We start from the raw sequence: 20,918 nt of genomic DNA, 5'->3' as shown, positions 1-20,918 counted from the left end.
AAACATCTGTTGGGAGAATGGTTTTTAATTGGATGGTTGCAACTTTAATAATGTTTAATGGGGCAGGAGCGTTAAACCACTCTCACCCTCCACAAACATACCGGGGAAAAAAAATCCTAGGTATTTACTTGGATCCAGTATAGTATTAAATGGCTTCCTTAACAAATAATCAATAATCAGGAGATCTGGCAGTTTCTCAATAAGACAATATTAAAGTCACAACTATAAACTATCCCAAGGCAAAGGAAAGATAGAACAGTAAGGGGCCAATATGACTACATAAGGAGCTCTTTAAATGACCTGAAAATGAAAAATGAATCCCACAAAAAGTGGAAATATAGACAAATTCCTAGGGAGATGTACAAAATAACAGCACAAGCATGCAAGAACAAAATCAGAAAGGCTAAGGAACAAAATAAGTTACTCCTAACAAGGTAATAAGAAGAGGTTCTTTAAATAAATTAGGCGCAAGGTAAAAATGAAGGAAAAGATGTAGGTCTTCAACCTAATGAAGAAGGAGAGCTAATCATACAAGGCTGGAAAGGACCTCAAGAAGTCATCAAGTCCAGTTCCATGCACCAAAGCAGAACCAAATAAACCTAGACTAAATATGCCCAGGTTTTTTTTTCACATTTCCTCATAGGTCAGGGTTTCTAAACCTTTTATCATTTTTGTTTTTCTCCTCTGGACTCTCTAATTTGTCTAAATCTTTCTTAAAGTGTGGTGCCCAGAACTGGACATAGTATTCCAAATGAGGCCTCACCAGTGCCTAGTACACAAGGACAATCACCTCCCATGTCTTACATACAACACTCCTTTTAATGTACCCCATAATGATATTAGCCTTTTTTGCAAATGCACCACTCTGTTGACTCATATTCAGTTTGTGATCCACTATAACCTCCAGATACTTCTCAGCAGTACTACCATCTAGCGAGTTATTCCCCATCTTGGAGTTGTGCATTTGATTTTTTCCTTCCTTAGTGAAGTACTTTGCACTTGTCTTTATTGAATTTTATCTTGTTGATTTCAGACCAAGTCTCTAATTTGTCAAGGTCATTTTGAATTCTAATCCTGTCCTCCAAAGTGTGTTCTTAATAATGATGTCATCTGTAAATTTTGTAAGCATGCTCTCCACTCCATTATCCAAGTCATTAATGAAAATATTGCATAGTACCAGATCCAGGACTAACCCCTGAGCAAATCCCCCTAAATACATACTCAGTTTGGCAGCGGACCATTGATAACTACTCTTTTAGTATGGTCTTTCAACTAGTTGTGCACCCACCTTATGGTAATTTCATCTAGGCCACATTTCTCCAGTTTGCTTATGAGAACGTTATGTAGAACTGTGTCAAAAGCCTTACTAAAAACCAACATATATCACATCTATTGCATCCCCCCATCCACTAGGCAAGTAACTCTGTCAAAGAAGGAAATTAAGTTGGTTTGACATTTGTTCTTGACAAATCCATGCTGGCTATTCCTTATAGCCCTGCTATATATACTCCAGGTGCTTACGAACTGATTGTTTAATCATTTGTTCCAATATCCTTCCAGGTATCAAAGTTAGACTGACTGGTCTATAATCCCCAGAGTCCTTTGTTTTCCTTTTTAAAGATAGGTACTATGCTTGCCCTTCTCCAGTTCTCTGGGACATCACCCATCCTCCATTAGTTCTTGAAGATAATCGCTAATGGTTCTGAGATTGCTTAAGATAGTTCCTTAAGTATCATAGGGTGAATTTCATCAGGCCCTGCCAACTTGATTACATCTAATTTATCTAAATAGTCTTTAATCTGTTCTTTCCCTATTTTGGCTTGCATTCCTTCCTTGTTGTTAATATTAATTGTATTGAGTATGTGATCACTATTAACTTTTCTAGTGAAGACTGAAGCAAAATAGGCATTTTTGATGTCATCAGTTATTAGCTCTCCTTCCCTACAAGGTAAAGGACCTACACTTTTCTTCATCTTTCTCTTGCTCCTAAAGTATTTATAAAACTTCTACTTCTTGTCTTTTAAATCCCTTGCAAGGTACAACTCATTTTGTGGTTTAGCCTTTCTGATTCCACCCCCATATGCTCATGCTATTCTTTTGCACTCCTTATCAATTTGTCTGTGTTTCCACTTTCTGTAGGATTCCTTTTTAGTTTAAGTTCTATTTTGATCTTAGGTACATGAGAGGAAATTCGGCCCCAGTGAAGTCAGTGCCAAAACTCCCATTGACTTTAATAGAACCAAGATTTCACCCACAGTCATTAATCACAGTTTATTTGGTAAAATCAGTTGTTGTGCACACATTTACATTTTAAAATTTACTGGCATATTTTATAAAGACAAACTTTACAGCAAATTTTATATCATCTTCCTGTAACCCCTGAGAAGCAATTACATTTCTTGTCATCTTATCTGCTTGGTACTACTTTATCCTCTCCTTTTGTTGTTCACAAATACAGTAACTCCTCACTTAACGTCCTCCCGCTTAACGTTGTTTCGAAGTTATGTCACTGCTCCATTAGGGAACATATTTGTTTAAAGTTGTGCAATGCTCCCTTATAATTTCGATTGGCGAGTTTACAAGGGAGCATTGCACAAGATCCTCTTCTCCGCCTCCTCCCCCTCCCTTCCTCCCAGCGCTTCCCCCGCCACCAAACAGCTGTTTGGTGGCGCTTAGGACTTTCTGGGAGGGAGGGAGCGAGCGGGGAAGCTCCTCCCCCCCGCAGGGAGGGCCACCTGGAACGCAGGGGCAGGAACCTGGCCTTCAGCTCCAAAGCCCCTTTCGGAATGCAGCCCTGCGAGCACGGGCCAAAGGACTCGGGAGGAGTAGGGGCAGCTGCGCAGCCAGCGGCCAGAAAGAAGCAGTGCTTTCCCCTTTGAAGCCGGCCGGAGAGAAGCATCACATCTTTGATACAGAATGCAGAACTTATGATTTCCTAAACCGTGGCAACTGCAGCAGAATCACTGTAAAGACAATAAGCCGCCTAAATGTTATGTGAGGAAATGACTGTTAAAATGGGGCTATTAAAAGGAAACACTGTGAAAATTAAACCACACAGAGTCTTTTTTCACTAGTAAGAGCAAATTGCAAATTGTTACTCAATAGGATTTATTCAACTTTCATCAGATACAAATACCACAGATACGCATTGGACTGATTTGATGGGCTACCAAAAGACAAAATTCTTCCTTTTTGAGTATGATGTGACATGGGTGAGCAAAGGAGTTGCCGAAAAGTGATAGGTTCTTGACCCTTCCTGCCTGCAAGATGTGTGCACAGTGCCTTACTGCTGCTCCAAAACAAAGAATTGTACACTCCCACCTACTGCCCACTGTCAACAACATGTGTATGTGTGGGAGGAGGTTAAAGGCCTGACTGTGCACCCATGCTAGCTGACCACATTCCTTTAGGGCCACAGAGAACCAATAGACATGGTAGCTAGTTTCCAAGAGCATATCTGAACCCTGTTTTAGTCTGACAGAGGTGTGTTGGCAGGGGGAAGAAAAGAAACATTGAAAGAAACATTCTGACTCCACTTTCTCTCTAGTATACCCACACACCAAACCAGAATTATTTTGCTCTTCATATGCATCACTGTGGTGTACAGTAAAGTTGAAGAGTGACAGGTACCATAGGCATATCTAAATCTATATAGCAGCTACTTCATCAGTAAACTTAGGAAGACAGAAGCAAGGGAATGTATTATTAATCAGAGAGAGAAGGAATCCAAGGGAACAGTTTACTAACATACTTAGAAACACTGAACCATGTAATGGCAAAGAGCTCAATACAAAATATTCACTAAAATCCCATGTCCTTGCAGGATATAGTCTATGGGTATGTCTACGCTACGAAATTAGGTCGATTTTATAGAAGTCGATTTTTAAAAATGGATTGCGTATGTCCACATTATGTCAGTTGCCTTTTTTCCTGGGTTACCTGTGCAGACGCCATACCACAGCAACTGGTTTTCAAAGCCTCTCTGATGCGCAGCGCACCTTGCTGTGCTCTTCTAATCACCCTGGTGTCTGGTGCGAAACGATTGTCTGCTGTTGCTTTCACGGAGGGAGGGGTGACTGACGACATGTACCCAAAACCACCCGCGACAATGTTTTTGCCCCATCAGGCAATGGGAGCTTAACCCAGAATTCCAATGGGCGGCAGAGACTGTGGGAACTGTGGGACAGCTACCCAGTGCACCGCTCTGTACGTCGATGCTAGCCAAGGTAGCGAGGACGCACTCCGCCGACTTAATGCGCTTAGTGTGGACATACGCAATCGACTGTATAAAATAGATTTCTAAAAATCAACTTCTATCAAATCAACCTAATTTCGTAGCGTAGACATACCCTGTGAGAATAAAGGGGAGACGTTTATGGCGGAGTGGGAGGTTGTGGCAAATTGCCTGGCATCCAATGTTGAGCAGCCAGACACCAGGGCGATTAGAAGAGCACAGCAAGGCGCGCTGCGCATCAGAGAGGCTTTGAAAACCAATTTCATGACTAGCCAGGCTTCTGTGTAACAGTTGTGTGTGTTTCTCCTTGATGCAAACCCGCCCCCTTTGTTGATTTTAATTCTCTGTAAGCCAACCACCCTCCTCCCTTCGAAATAAAGTAACTATTGTTTTGAAACCATGCATTCTTTCTTTATTAATTAAAAAAAAAATGAGATAACCGACAAGGTAGCCCGGGTGGGGGAGGAGGGAAGGACAAGGCCACATTGCTTATTGTAGCCACACTAAAAATCAAACTGTTTGAATGACAGCCTTCTGTTGCTTGGGCCACCCTCTGGAGTGGGGCGGCTGGGTGCCCGGAGCCTCCTCCCCCACGTTCTTGAGCGTCTGGGTGAGGAGGCTATGGAACATAGGGAGGAGGGTAGGCGGTTATACAGTGGTTGCAGCGGGGGTCTGTGCTCTTGTTGGCTTTCCTGCAGCTCCAACAGACGCTTCATCATGTCCGTTTGCTCCCCCATTAGCCTCAGCATTGCGTCCTGCCTCCGCTCTTCGCGCTCACCTAATTCTTTCCTGGCCTCTGCCACTGAATGCCTCCATGCATTAAGCTGTGCCCTATCAGTGTGGAAGGACTGCATGAGCTCGGAAAACATGGCATCACAAGTGCGTTTTTTTCTCCTTCTAATCTGCGATAACCTCAGGGATGGATATGATAGGGGGAGCGTAGAAACATTCTATGCTCTACGATTCTGGGGGGACTGCATGGTCACCTGTGCTGCTGAGTTCACCACGCTGACCAAACAGGAAATAAAATTCAAAAGTTCCTGTGGCTTTTCCTGTGTACTTGGCTAGTGCATCGGAGTTCAAAGTGCTGTCCAGAGCGGTCACAATGGAGCACTCTGGGATAGCTCCCGGAGGCCAACACCGTCAATTTGCATCCGCACTACCCCAAATTCAACCCAGCAAGGCCAATTTTAGCGCTACTCCCCTCGCCGGGGAGGGAGTACAGAAGTCGATTTTAAGAGCCCTTTAGGTCGACGGAACAAGGTTGCTTGTGTAGACGCATTCATTATAAAAGCGACCTAACACGGCTAAATTCGACCTAACCCTATAGTGTAGACCAGGGCTTTGATGTTCCCACAAAACTCAGGATAGTAACTGATGTTATAGAAACAGCTAAAATCAGGTAGAATGTTTTAAGTTAGCATAAACCAATTTACACTATATCAATTATTGAGCAGAACTGTAATGCCTCCTAGTAGTATCTTTCTAAAATACACTTGTGGAAGATAATAGAATAAAGATATTAATGTTGGACTGACAACTCTCAGAATCTTCTACATTTATACACTGGAACAACGCACGACATTTATATCTATTGTTTATCTTATGACAATAAGAAATACTGGTTGTTCCGCTTTGTTTAGTACGACCCCTTCCTTCACCCATCAATCTGCCTGGAGATGTAACCTGCATGAGAACCAAACTCAGAAATGTAAGAATATTTCTTGGTATTCTGAATAATTAATTAAAAAAAAAAAAAGTGCAGTGAGGAAGTAAACAAACTAACAATAATTTGGCATATACTGTATGCTGACAGGACTGGCCTTGAGAAAAATGGACAATTTTTCATGTGTTTCTTTTTTAAATGAGTAGTTCTGAAAATATTTCACCAAGGAAAGGATTTTTTTTTATTCTCCAATCAGTTTGCACATAAAACCCTTCAAAAAACCCTTCTAATGACCTACCTGTACAGTGACAGCCATGATAAACTGCCTAATGATAATGGTAAGGCAAAAGGATGGTTAGCAAGTCTCTAATATATACTGTCCAATTACTTATTTTAAATCAAACTATGGCGTCTAAGCTTAGCTAATAAATGTAACTTTGTTCCTATTAGTGTAACCCATCATTCTCCCTCCCCCCGCCATTCTCTCCCTTCCATTGTGTTTTATAGCTACCTGTTAAATTCTAAATAGGGACAAGGTATAAGTCGTTTGAGGGGGGGGAGGGATTGTCTTATAGTTTGTTTATACAGTGCTCAGCACAATGGGCCCCCATCTTGATTGGCGTCTCTGGGCACAACTACAGTACAAATAACATTATTTCTGGTCTGATCAAAACAAAACTATTGAACACAGTATTTTTATTATACAGGAGTGTATATTGCACACGCAGTTTTTTCTTTACGGTTTCAAACTCTGCGGGTTTATTGTCAGTTCCAGAAATGTTCATTGTTAAGAACACACATGGAGGATTCATCAATGTAAAAACATAGGGAAAGTTGTGGCAGAGCAACATTAGTGATTTCTGATGTGGTAAGGTTTCCTCAATCCCATTTCAATCATATTTAGGCCTGGGTATGGGAAAGAAATTGCAATTGTTAAACTGGTTGATTATCTCCTGACGATGGATTAGCTAAAGTGCCCGTGCTGATTTTTTGCATCTATCTGAGCAGTTTCTGATATTCCTGATCACAGGTTTTTGTTGACGTCTGCAAATGTCAATGGAATTGCTTCAGTGGCTCCATTCCTTTTTCTGTAAAAGGTTCCAGAGGGTAGTTTGGGGCAATCAATCTTCTGCCTGAGCCTGCTCTCAACTGGGCGTGCGCAGTTTCCTATTTCATTACTCTAGCCTGTTTAAAGCCGAGATGGGATGGGCTGATGAGGGGATATCCACTGTGGTGTAAGCTGAAAACACCCAGCCTTATAGTTCCACCACACCTGGCCCACTTAGAAAAAGGGATGGATTCTCCACACCAATTACATGCCAGTGTAAGAGCATAGAGAATCTTATGCACAGCAACTACATAACATCCTTTGAATTTCTAAACTTTGTATATGACAATTTCCTCGCTCAAAAAGTGTTGCAGCAAACAGGGGGAACTTCTATATTAGACCTTGCCCTAACACATAAAGAGGAACTGATCACAGAACTAAAAAAGTTAATGGTAGCTTAGGTACAAGTGATCGTGACATGATCAAATTTATAATGTGCAAACAGAATAAAGTCCAGACCAGTAATCTATATACTTGGCGCTTTAATAGGATTAATTTCACAAAGCTGAAAATAATGATGAGCTATGCCAGCTGGGAAGAATTTAATCAGAAAAATTTGAATGATAATTGGGAATCATTTAAGGACACCTTATGAGATGCCCAAAAGCCACAATCCCACAACTAAGAAAGCCGTGATGGTTAAATCCCGGTTTAGAAGGAGAAGAGGAGGCAGCTGTAAAAAAAATTAAAAATATACAAATGGAAGAAAGGAGAAGTTGATAGTAAGGAATATAAATCAGAATTTAGGAATTGTAGAAAATTGATAAGGGAAGCCAAAGGACACAAGGAGAAATCTATGGCCAGCAAAATTAGGGGCAATAAGAAACTTCTTAAATATATTAGGAACAAAAAGAATTTTGACAATGGTATTATACCATTACTAGATGGAAATGGTAGAATTATCATTAATAATGCAGAAAAGAGAGAGGTGTTCAATAAATATTTCTGTTCTGTTGGAGAAAAACAGATGATGCAGTCTCATCATATGGTGAGGATAACAGACTTGCCATTCCTCTAGTATCTTTGGAGAATGTTAAATAGAAGCTACATAGTCAGACATTTTAAAATCAGCAGGTCCAGATAACTCATTGGACCATTAATATTGATTTTCAGTAAGTCTTGGAACAGTGGGGAAGTTCCAGAAGACTGGAAGAAAGCTAATGTTGTGCCAATTTTTAAAAAGGGTAAATGGAATGACCTGGATAATTACAGGCCTGTCAGTCTGATACTGATCACAGGCAACATAATGGAGTGGCAAATACAGGACTTGATTAATAATGCACTAAAAGAAGGTAGTGTAATTACTGCAAATTAGCATGGGTTTATTGACAATAGAGCCTGTCATATTAACTTGATATCTTTTTAATGAGATTACAAATTTGACTGACAATGATAATAGGGTTGACTTAATATACTTTGACTTGATACTCATGACATTTTGATTAAAAAAAACTTGAATGTAACAAAGTTAACATTAAATGGATTGAAAACTGGCTAACTGATAGGTCTCAAAATCAACGAGGAGTCCGGTGGCACCTTAAAGACTAACAGATTATTTGGGCATAAACTTTTGTGGGTAAAAACCCCACTTCTTCAGATGCATCATCACCTAGATCTGTTTCCATTTGGGTCTTGCAGGAATCGATTTTTGGCACTATGCTATTTAATTATTTTATCAATGATCTGAAAAAAAAAACAGTCATCACTGATGAAGCTTGCAGATGACACAAAAAGTAGGGCAGCGGTAAATAATGAAAAGGACAGGTCACTGATTCAGAGTGATCCGGATCACTTTGTAAACTTGGTGTTTTAATATGGTTAAATGTAAACGTATACATCTAGGAACAAAAATGTAGGCCATACTTATAGAATAGGGGCTTCTATCCTGGGAAGCAATGATCCTGAAAGAGATTTGTGGGAGGTGGATTATCAAGTGAACATGAGTGGAGAGGTTATTTTCACCTCTGTATTTGGCATTCGTATGACTGCTGCTGGAATCCTGTTCTGGTGCCCATAATTCAAGAGGGATATTGATAAATTTGAGAAGGTTCAGAAAAGACCCGTGAGAATGATTAAAGGATTAGAAAACATCCCTTATAGTGACAGATTCAAAGAGCTCTATCCATTTATTTTAGCAAAGAGAAGGGCAAGAGATGACCTGATTAGTCTATAAGTATCTACATAGCGAACAAATATTTTATAATGGGATCCTCAATCTAACAGAGAAAGGTCTAACATGATCCAATGGCTGAAAATTGAAACTAGACAAATTCAGACTGGAAATAAAGCATACGTTTTTAAATGATGAGAGTAACTAATCATTGGAACAATATACTAAGGGTTATGGCAGATTCTATGTCACTGACAATTTTTAAATCAAGATTGGATTTTTTTCTAAAACGTATGCTGTAGGAATTATTTTGGGGAAGTTCTACAGCCTCTGCTGTACAGGGTCTCAGACTAGATGATCACAACGGTCCCTTCTGGCCTTAGAATCTATAAAACTATTAATCCAAGTCTGGATCGAGGACATTTGAGATCAAGGACATTTGGATTAAGATAATTAGACAAGATTGAGCTAATGTTAGTAAAATGGAGTAATCATCCCGAAGTACTGGTGAGCCAACTTGTCCAGCATTTGTCCCAAGGGCTCACAGTTTGGAGGTCTTATTTGATCCAAGTAGTTAAGGTAGTAATTATGATCAAGAATATTTTTCTAATATACGGTTGGTGAAACTACGATGATATGATTGCTTTCCGTGGATGTTGACCATGCTACAGTTATCTATACTTTTGTTGCTAATATTGGCTTTACATGGGGCTAAACCTTGGAATCATTTAGAAGCTGAAATTAGTAATCATCCCGAAGTACTGGTGAGCCAACTTGTCCAGCATTTGTCCCAAGGGCTCACAGTTTGGAAGTCTTATTTGATCCAAGTAGTTAAGGTAGTAATTATGATCAAGAATATTTTTCTAATATACGGTTGGTGAAACTACGATGATATGATTGCTTTCCGTGGATGTTGACCATGCTACAGTTATCTATACTTTTGTTGCTAATATTGGCTTTACATGGGGCTAAACCTTGGAATCATTTAGAAGCTGAAATTAGTACCAATTGCTGCACCTTGCTTATTAAGGAAGCATTACACAGTACATTGGCAACAAGTGCAAATCACAAAGCACCAGTTAGGATCAGGGCATTATTCTAAGTGTTCACCTAAAAAGCTTAAATTGCTTGGGATCTGGTTACCTATGAGGTTACCCTTCTCATGCATTACTGCTGCAGTTGTGATCAGCAGAGGCCCTTGAGGTGGATCCTCTTACACACCCATTTTAAGTGGGAGACAGCTGCTGATAGGGCATTTTTCTTGAAGTGTTTTCAACTCTGGAACTTGTTATTGCCTTGGTTCACCAGAGCCCAGATTTATTAACCTTCAGTTACACTGTTTGTAGTTTACATGTTATCATCATAGAGAAACTTAGGCCAGGTCTACACTACCGCGGTAGTTCGACAGCTGGCAATCGAAGTTCCGGGTTCGATTTATCGCGTCTGGTCTGGACGCGATAAATCGATCCCGGAAGCACTCGCCGTCGACTGCAGTACTCCAGCTCGGCGAGAGGAGTACCGCGGAGTCGACGGGGAGCCTGCCTGCCGCGTGTGGACCGCGTCTGAACCGCGGTAAGTTCGAACTAAGGTATGTCGACTTCAGCTACGTTATTCACGTAGCTGAAGTTGCGTACCTTAGTTCGAATTTGGGGGTTAGTGTAGACCAGGCCTTAGAATCATGAATATGTCTTATGAATAAATTAAATGAACCATGTACTGACAGGAAGATAAATAATAATAGGCCTTCTGTATAGCTAGCTTCCATAATATGTGAATGGGACATTTTACTGCCAAGAATACTTAGAAAGCAAACTGAACATTTCAAATTATATTTCATTCTATGATTTGAAAAGTAATGCTCTTAACCGTAAGTAATTCTAAATCTCTTGGCAAGTTAAGAGTATTGCTTCATATGTCTGTAGTAGTAGTTCCTCTGCTGTCACCAAGACAGTTATTTGTACAGAGTCCACAAGTGTCAAACCTCTTTTCTATCTTCTCCTTACTTGTATCCGTGACTATCAATCTTGGTGATACTCATCAGTCTCCCTCACACATACAATAACTTCTTCCTGTTCCACCTCTTTTGTCTTGACAAATAAACTTGTGGATATTTGTTTCACCTCCTGTCAGCTACAGATGGTGAAGACAGAAGTACTTCTTTTGGGCAAGATGAGAATCCTTAAACATAGCACTTTCTTTCTTCAACATTCTTCCTTCACTCAGATTGTAACTTGCCTCTATCATCTACTCTAGGCCATTTTTACCAGCATAGTCATCCTGACCTTGAACTTTTCTCCTTCCACACCTCATACATCAGAAAATCTGTCTACAGTCACCTACATAATAATGGCTGTGCATATAACTGCCTCAACTTAGATCTCTGCATTTGCATTAATCTCTTCTCATCTTCATTTTTGAAAATCCATAGTCTATGGCCTCCTAAAGATATAGGATTTAAAACTCTAGCATGTGCAGAATTTTGTTACCTGCCTTCTCACATGCTAAAAAAATGTAAAGATCTCACCCCCTCCTGAAACAGCTTCAGCCTGTTCAGTTCAGGACCCAGTTCAATCCAAAAGAACTTGTCCTTGTTTTTAAGCCTCCAAATGAATAAAATGTCACTAAGGCAGACTGGTTCCTCTCCCCACTTCCTCCACTCATTTAGCACTATTGTCCTCTCTGTCCTTTCACACATCACCACTTTAGCTCTAACAGCTCTGTTCTGCTGTTTCTTCCTACCACTGAAGTCCACCTTTTCCCTTATCTCCCATACTCAACAAATTTTCATCTCTTCAGATCTTAATTTAAAAATATATATCTTTTTCCAATGCCTCTGACAATATTATTTTATTTATAAAATGTCTTTTCATAAATGTTATGTAATTTCTATCATATGCCAAAGTCACATTTTGTAATTCTTGAAAGTTTAGGGATACAGATTTATACAAGATGTTATACAAATAAAATTGTATTACACCACAATGTACAATCAGTAACTGAATTTTAAAACCTACCTGTGTGTTTTGCCTTGCTTTACTTGGCTGGCTTGATGCAATTGCTCAGGTAGCGTTAAGTAAGTTGTAGATTCCACTAAAATAACCCTGGAAAAAAAGCAAACATGCATTCTTACTGTATATTATTTACAAAATGAAAGTTTATTACTTTATCTAAAAATCTGAAACAAAGTCCTGGTAAAGAAAATTATTATTGTCCTCACGTTGGAAAACTTAAAAAGTACACTAAACTGCAAAAATATAAGGGACAAGAAGTTCTTTTTTTTTTTCAAAATTATGAATCAAGTTTCAAATTCACAAAAATTCCAAGACACTTCTCAAAACTTAAGCCACAATTAACTTCTTTGTCATTTAATAATAGGAAAAAATGGTTACTAACTGTTACTCTTCAAGAGGTGTTGTGCATTTCCGTTCCACTGTAGGTGAGTGCATGACGCGTTCACAGTTGTCAGAGATTTTTTCCCTTAGTGGTACCTGTTGGGGAGGCTCAAATTCCCTCTGCTACCACATGCCACTGCCTTCAGGTATAAAGGGGGGAGCCACCCCAACTCCCTTCAGTTCCTTCTTACGATAGAGAGAGGTAGGAGGGCGGGTTGTGGTATGGACACATGCAACACATCTCGAACAACAACAATTACAGAAAGGTTAGTTACCATTTTTTCTTCTTTAAGTGATTGCATATGTCCATTCCAAAGTAGGTGGCTCACAAGCAGTTCGGTCTGCAGGTGGACTTGGAGTCTACCTGAACAGTGATTGTAGAACAAGATGTCCAAATCTGGCATCGTTCCTGGACAGATGGCAATAGTATAATAATGGGCAAACATGTGCACTGACGACTAAGTCGCCACTTTGCAAATGTCCAGAATAGGTACTTGTACCAGGAAAGCCGTGGATGCTGTGTGTTATCTAGTCCAATAGATACAGTGACCATTCGTGGTGATCGGTAAAGGACCTGCTCAACTGACCTGTCAGTGTATTCTACATCCCTGGAAGGTAAGCAGCTCTGAAATAGAGATGGCGATGGAGAATTCCCAAAGGAGAATCACCTCCTGGCACAATCAAAGACTAGGCTTCTCCCTGCCTGTTCACATAAAACAAAGTTGCTGTGTTGTCTGTTAAAACTAGCAGATTTTTTCCCTTGATAAGTGGAAGGAAGGTCAAATGAGCTAGATGAACAGTTCGCAATTTCCTGACATTCATATGCATCTTCAAATCTTGGGCAGACCAAAGACCCTGAGTCTGCAGGAACCCAATGTGGGATCCCCAACCCAGGGCCAATGCATCTGGGCCTAAAGTGAAGGCTAGTTGTGGCGAAGCAAAGGGGACCACCATACAAACTCTCAAAGGGTCCAGTCACCAGTCCAGAGAGGACAAGATTAGCATTGGTACTCAAACCTAGACGATGACGGCTCAGGGAATACACAGAAGATAGCCATCCTTGCAACTATCTGAGGTGCAGTTTGGTGTGCTGCACTACATAGCTACACACCACCATGTGCACTAGCAACCTGAGGCAGCTGCATACTGTGGTGACAGGATGAGCTTTTAGTTTCAGAACCAAGCCCCACAGCACGTCTAACCTCAATTGCTGTAGAAAGTCTTTGACCTTCATAGAGTACAGGACCACTCCAATAAATTCTATTCTCTGGACTAGTTTCAGAAATGTTTTGTCCACACTAACTAGGAGCCCCAGCATAGCAAAGGTAGATTGAATAATGGCTACACTTTTTAAGTGTAGGAACTATGGACCGTAAGTCCCCAATAAAGCATGTATGTCCTGCCTAGGCTGGAACACAGGACCCAATCTCTGAGTCTGAAGAGGATGAAGAATCTGAGTCTTCTGATAATGGGAAAATAGAACCCATTGGTACTGGAGACTGACAGCCAGAACCCAGAGATGGAGATACTGGAGAAATCATACCTGGATTCCATCTCAACTGTACGGTCTTCCAAGGTAAGAAAGTGTAGGTGGCATCAGTACCACATGCTTCAGAGGAGCCAGAGTAGGGTTCCTAGGCACCTGTACCAGCTGATATCCTTCCTGCACTGCTGGAAAAACCAGCACCAAAAGGTTAAGTAGCTCTCTAGAAGCTGCATGTGCCTCTGGTGTTGACAGTGCCAGTAATGCTTCTTGGCCCTGAGACACCGAAAGATAGCCTGAAGATGCTGTAGTAGGCACTTCAGAGGTCGGTCTTGACAGCTCTGGCACAGGTTCTGGAGTTGACTACCCCGTTTTAGCTGAAGTGTGTTTCAGGGAGGGCCTCCTTTCAAATGTCCCTCCCAGGTCTCTTGCCTTTAGAAGGCTTCAGTACTGGGGATCTGGACAAGTGAGATACCAAGTTCTCGGATGTCTTGTGCTTCTTCCTCAGCACCAGCGATAGTGACTGAGCTCTCAACTCAGATAACTTTGGTGGAGCACTCTGTACCGATGCGGACATACCCAGTGCCCGTTGCAAACTGGACAGCTCCAAGGGAGGACAGAGCACCACCTCCATAAGAATACACTTAAGCCCAGCCGCTTTTTCCTTTTTTGAGCAAGGCTTAAATCCTTTAAAAATGTGACATTTGTCACACACATGGGGCGCCTCCAAGCACTTAAGGCAGTTGGGGTGCGGAACGCTCACTGGCATTGGTTTGCTACATTAGCAACATGATTTAAAACCCCAGAGACCGAGGCATCATTCTGACACCGGTACCAGTACTGAAAACTGAACTGGTCAGTTTATGACCTAAAAACTAAACCCTATAATTAACCATCACCTAAAACTCTAATTACGAGATTACTCTAGGTAAAAATGGGTATATTTTACTAGGAATGAGAGAAGAACTTGCAGTTACAAGTCTGTAAATCACTCCAACAACCATCATGGGCAGTAAGAAGGAACCGAGTGGGGTGGGGGTGCTCCATCCTTTATACCTGCATGCAGTGGCATGTGGCAGCAGAGGGCACTCAAGCCGCCCCGACAGGTACTGGTGGAGGGGAAAAAAATCTCTGATAACCATGCACTGGACACACACACTCACCTAGAGTGGAATAGACACGTGCAATCACTCAAAGAACAACCTAATTGGAGCCATCTATTCAAGGAGCAAGTATATTATGAATAACCAAAACCATTACTTCATCTAGATGACAGTTCAATTTGGAGTCCTTACTGCAAATTGATGAAGAAATACTTTTCCAATGACATATGGCATAACCTTCAACCTATCCTTAGCCATAGTAAAGAAAATAAACATCTGAAGATTCAGCAACATCCCACAGCTTAATAGAACTGAGATATTAATATTAAAATAGGAACTATTTTTTCCTAAAATTTTACATATCCAGAGACTAATTCCATACTGAATGAAATGAAACATCCAACGGTCTCTTCTCATTAATGTAACATTCAAGTAACTATGAGTAAGGCTGCAAGTGGGTCACGGAGGTCACGGATCCTGTGACTTTCCGTGACCTCTGTGACTTCTGCAGTGGCTGGTGCTGGCTCAGGGGCTCTGTGCCTAGCACTGCCCAGCCCCACCCCAGCAGTTCCCATTGGCTGCGGTTCCACCCCCAATCTCTCCAGTACCTTAAGTAAACCCTTTCCCAGAGATCCAACCTTGTGGGTACTCTGAATTTACAATTCAGCTCTTCAGGGAAACATGATAGTGAATGCAGACTGTCTCATGGGTTTGTAAGAGCTTCAAAATACACTCACTCTTTACTTTAGTGAGACAAGAATTATGCAGACCTAGACAAAACTAAAAATACCTTTTTGCATTTCCCTGCTTCAATTTCCTCACTACTCAAACAATCTCTGGGCTTTCTGGGGTGTTCAGGGTCCCCCTTACTGAATATGACTTCTCCTCTGAATCATGAATCTGTCTCTTTCCTCTGCAGCCAATTTCCTTCTGCTCTCTCTCCAAAGTGGTCAGCAAAAGACCCTCTCTTTTACAGCTTCCTCTTTGGTGAGGTGACCCTCTGATCAGTTTAGTTAAGAGATTGAAGTCCTTTACCAGGTAATAGTTTGCTTAGTTACTTTTTCCCTGGAGTTCAAACTGAAAAACTGGTATGCCCTGGATAGAGAAGCTCTTTGTTCGAAGATGCATCATTTGAATGGATGATCATCAAAGTTTAATGACCCTCTATTGTTAGCCCTGTGCCAGGTACAAGAATTTATCCTGTCACTTCCTGTGGCTTTTAGCTCTCAATATGGAGGCAACAAACAGCAGAGAAGGGAAACAAGCTTCACATTCAAACTAGGATTTGCAATCTGACACAGATACACAGAGAGCCTCCAATATCAACCAGTATTCCCCTAAGTAGTCACACTGACCATGACAGATATTACTCCAAGTGAGTAAGGGTACCAGAACCTGGACTAAATATATTGATGCAGCTCCAGCTCTCCCTGAGTCTATGTCTACAGAGCCCTGTGGTTTGGACTAGGGGCACGTAAATTGCAGCACACACTTAACTCCCCCATGTGGGTGTGAACTAAAAGGTACATAGTTCACATTTATGTAGTTCTCTTTAAACAGCAATTCACACCATCACAGTCCAAACTGTGGGGCGACGCAGACAAGCCCTCAGCATAGGCACTTATATAACTGGAGCCAGTTAAAACAATACTCCACATTGTGGTCTCAAATCATCAGTTCACTGGCCTTTGGGAGTTTTGGCCTGATCAAACTTTCACTGTTCATCTTTGATGAGCTAATATGACCCCTATCTATGCAAAGCATGTTTGATAATGTTTTAAACTTGGATGTGTAAAATTAGAGATGGAGTTAGGTACCTAAGTAAAAGAGGACTGATGTGCTCAGTAATCCATGGCTCTCAGTGAAGCCAAAGACAGTGGTGAACCATCAGCCCCTCTGAAAATCAGGCCACATTTATCTACATGCCTAAAAAGGATTGACACACCTAATTTTAGGCACCCTAACTTTGGGTGAGGTGCTTAAACTGCTCTTGCTTGTTTAAGGAGCTAATGCACCCTGCATTTGCTGATGAGACAAAGTTCAAATGCCCCTGTTGGAAAAGACAGTCCGACCAAATCTCTGGGAGTAGGTACCGATATTCTGTCTTCTTGAGGCACCACAGCACACTCTCAAGACAATGTCATGAAAGGAGGAGGATTGACATGACAGTCAATTCAGGTTTCCCATCACCAAGTATATGGATATCTCTAGAGTAGAAGAGAGATCTACAGCTCTCCTGGATGGTCAACTCAATTGGGAAGGTACTGGGTATACTGCTATTTGAACCTTAATGCCTCCCTGAGAAAAGGCAGAGAGACAACTGGTTGTTAGGCATTTGCTCACCAAATCATCTATGGACATTGAATAACTGCTCAAAAAAGGCAACAGTTACTGCAGTCATCAATGGGGGTGGGAAAGCAACTAGGATACCATCTGTAGTCCTCAACTTTCCTTGTTTCCTGTTACTCAGATTTCTAACATGGGAATGGTACAGAGATTACACACGGATCTTGCAATCTGATGATCTCCTCCCAGTAATGGACAGAAGTCAGGTGCCTCTGGTCACTTTTTAAAGTAGGTTTTTTTTTTTTTAAATGAGGTCACACCCCTATATTTTATACAAATTAGGGTTGTCGATTAATCGCAGCTAACTCACGCGATTAACTGAAAAAAATTAGTCACAATTAATAAAAATAATCGTGATTAATCGCAGTTTTAATCACACTGTTAAACAATAGAATATCAATTGAAATTTATTAAATATTTTGGATCTTTTCTACATTTTCAAATATATTGATTTCAATTACAACACAGAATACAAAGTGTACAGTGCTCACTTTATTTTTATTGCAAATATTTGTACTGTAAAAACGATAAAAGAAATAGTATTTTTCAATTCACCTCATACAAGTACTGTAGTGCAATCTCTTTATCATGAAACTGCAACTTACAAATGTAGATTGTTTTTTGTTACATAACTGCACTTAAAAAACAAAACAATGTAAAACTTTAGAGACTACAATCCACTCAGTCCTACTTCTTGTTCAGCCAATCTTTAAGAAAAACAAGTTGTTTACATTTACGGGAGATAATGCTACCCACCTCTTAATTACAATGTCACCTGAAAGAGAGAACAGGTGTTTGCGTGGCACTGTTATAGCCGGCTGTGACGTTGCACCCCATAATGCTTTATGGAAATATGCTTATGAATGTATATATCACATAACTGGAATATGTTTTGTGCTACATATGCCATGTAATATATCTCTGCAAAGTTTATGATCTACTGAATATATTCATCCCATTTGTATGCATGTATCATTTTTGTATTCAAAGTTATGAATATTGGCTGTGTACTTGTTTGATTTTAAGTAGCCTTAGTAAGGCATTTGGTCAGCTTCTTAAGAAAGGAATTTGCAAGTTAAGTGCCCAATCAAGAAACACTTAACGGACAAGGGAACCTTGGAAGACTCCAATCCACATAAGAAGTCTACCTTGGGACATTCAAAGTAGTATGTAAGTAATGGCTGCCACTCGTAAGGAACTGTGTCATGCATGGACCTGTGACTTGCCCATGCGACTCCAAAACTCCATCTTGGAGCTGGATTCTGCATAGGAGAGAGGAAGGGGTCTCCACCCACAAGAGAAAGTCTATTTAAGCCCCTGGAAGACCCCTCCATTTTGTCTTCTGCTGGCTCAAGAGATATCCTTTGGGAGTGGAGAGGCTACCTGAAAGAAACTGGAACAAAGGACAATAACCACAGGGGGTGAGTGATTGCTGGACCCAGACTAGAAGGAGGCTAGTCTGTAGAAGAAACTTATTGGAACATCTCTGAGGGTGAGATTTCATCTATAATCATTTTCTTAGTGTATTAGGTTTAGACTTGCGTGTTTTATTTTATTTTGCTTGGTAATTCACTTTGTTTTGTCTGTTATTACTTGGAACCACTTAAATCCTACTTTTTGTATTTAATAAAATCACTTTTTACTTATTAATTAACCCAGAGTATGTATTAATACCTGGAGGAGGCAAACCGCTGTGCATCTCTCCCTATCAGTGTTATAGAGGGCAAACAATTTATGAGTTTACCCTGTATAAGCTTTACACAGGGTAAAACGGATTTATTTGGGGTTTGGACCCCATTGGGAGCTGGGTACCTGAGTGTTGGAGACAGGAGCACTTCTTAAGCTGTTTTCAGTTAAGCCTGCAGTTTGTGGGATGTAGCAGGCTAACGTGTCTGGCTCAAACAAGACAGGGTTTTGAAGTCCCAAGCTGCCAGGGAAAACGGGCTCAGAGGTAGTCTCAGCACATCAGTTGGCAGTCCCAAGGGGGTTTCTGTGATCTAACCTGTCACACCGGCGTCACGAGATATTTACATGCCAGATGTGCTAAAGCTTCATATGCCTCTTCGTGCTTCAGCCACTGTTCCAGAGGACATGCTTCCATACTGATGACGCGCGTTAAAAAAAAAAGTTAATTAAATTTGTGACTGAACTCGTTGGGGGAGAATTGTATGTCTCCTGCTGTTTTATTCACATTCTGCCATATATTTCATGCTATAGCAGTCTCGGATGATGACCCAGCACATGTTCATTTTAAAAACATTTTCACTGCAGATTTGACAAAACGCAAAGAAGGTACCAATGTGAGATTTCTAAAGATAGCTACAGCACTCTACCCAAGGTTTAAGAATCTGAAGTGCCTTCCAAAATCTGAGAGGGATGAGGTGTGGAGCATGCTTTCAGAAATCTTAAAAGAGCAACACTCTGATGCAGAAACTACAGAACTGAACCACCAAAAAAGAAAATCAAATCAACCTTCTGCTGATGGCATCGGACTTAGATGATGAAAATGAACATGCGTCAATCCACACTGCTTTGGATCATTATCGAGCAGAACCTATCATCAGCATGGACACATGTCCTCTGGAATGGTGGTTGAAGCATGAAAGGACATCTGAATCGTTAGTGCATCTGGCACGTAAATAACTTGGGATGCTGGCTACAACAGTGCCGTGCAAACACCTGTTCTCACTTTCAGGTGACATTGTAAACAAGAAGTGGGCAACATTATCTTCTGCAAATATAAACAAACTTGTTTGTCTGAGTGATTGGCTGAACAAGAAGTAGGACTGAGTGGACTTGTAGGCTCTAAAGTTTTACATTGTTTTCTTTTTGAATGCAGGTTTTTTGTACATAATTCTACATCTGTAAATTCAACTGTCATGATAAAGAGATTACACTACAGTACTTGCATTAGATGAATTGAAAAATACTATTTCTTTTGTTTTTTGCAGTGCAAATATTTGTAATAAAAAATAAATATAATGTGAACACTGTACACTTTGTATTCTGTGTTGTAACTGAAATCAGTATATTTAAAAATGTAGAAAACATAAAAAAATTAAATAAATGGTATTCTATTATTGTTTAACAGCGCGATCAATCACGATCAATTTTTTTAATCGCCCGATTAATCGTGATTAATTTTTTTAATCACTTGACAGCCCTAATACAAATCAGACTAAATTATACCCATTTCCACAGTACATTCATCTGCTGCATTAAACTTAGACTTCTTGTTTTCTGTTGTCATAAAACTCTTTCCCATTTTTGTGAAAGAAAACAAATAAAAATATCAAAATAATCTCAGATCACTAAAATCATTTGTCTATCACTCAATGTTTATGCTCTTATATCCTTTTTGGCCCTTATTTGTCTACAGTTTTCTCTGAAATATTGGAAAGTCTCTCTAATTTACTAATTAATTAATTCATGTATGACTATGAAAATATCTGACTTCACCCCTAAAAAACCTTTAG

At 40.4% G+C, this 20,918-nt stretch overlaps 1 protein-coding gene across 1 annotated transcript in view; it reads right to left on the bottom strand.

The window, feature by feature from the left end:
• The window catches only part of CFAP47 (cilia and flagella associated protein 47), a 704,026-nt gene that overhangs the window by 400,982 nt on the left and 282,126 nt on the right, over positions 1 to 20,918 (bottom strand). The window contains exon 40 of the mRNA XM_065423211.1: positions 12,133 to 12,219. Coding sequence (XP_065279283.1) covers positions 12,133 to 12,219 — 87 coding nt within the window. The remainder of the gene's footprint in view (positions 1 to 12,132; positions 12,220 to 20,918) is intronic.

The sequence above is a fragment of the Emys orbicularis genome, chromosome 1 (assembly GCF_028017835.1).
Source record: "Emys orbicularis isolate rEmyOrb1 chromosome 1, rEmyOrb1.hap1, whole genome shotgun sequence".
NCBI classification, from domain to species: Eukaryota; Metazoa; Chordata; order Testudines; family Emydidae; genus Emys; species Emys orbicularis.
The sequence above is the reverse complement of the archived record's forward strand: the minus strand, read 5'-3'. Positions and strand labels throughout refer to the sequence as shown.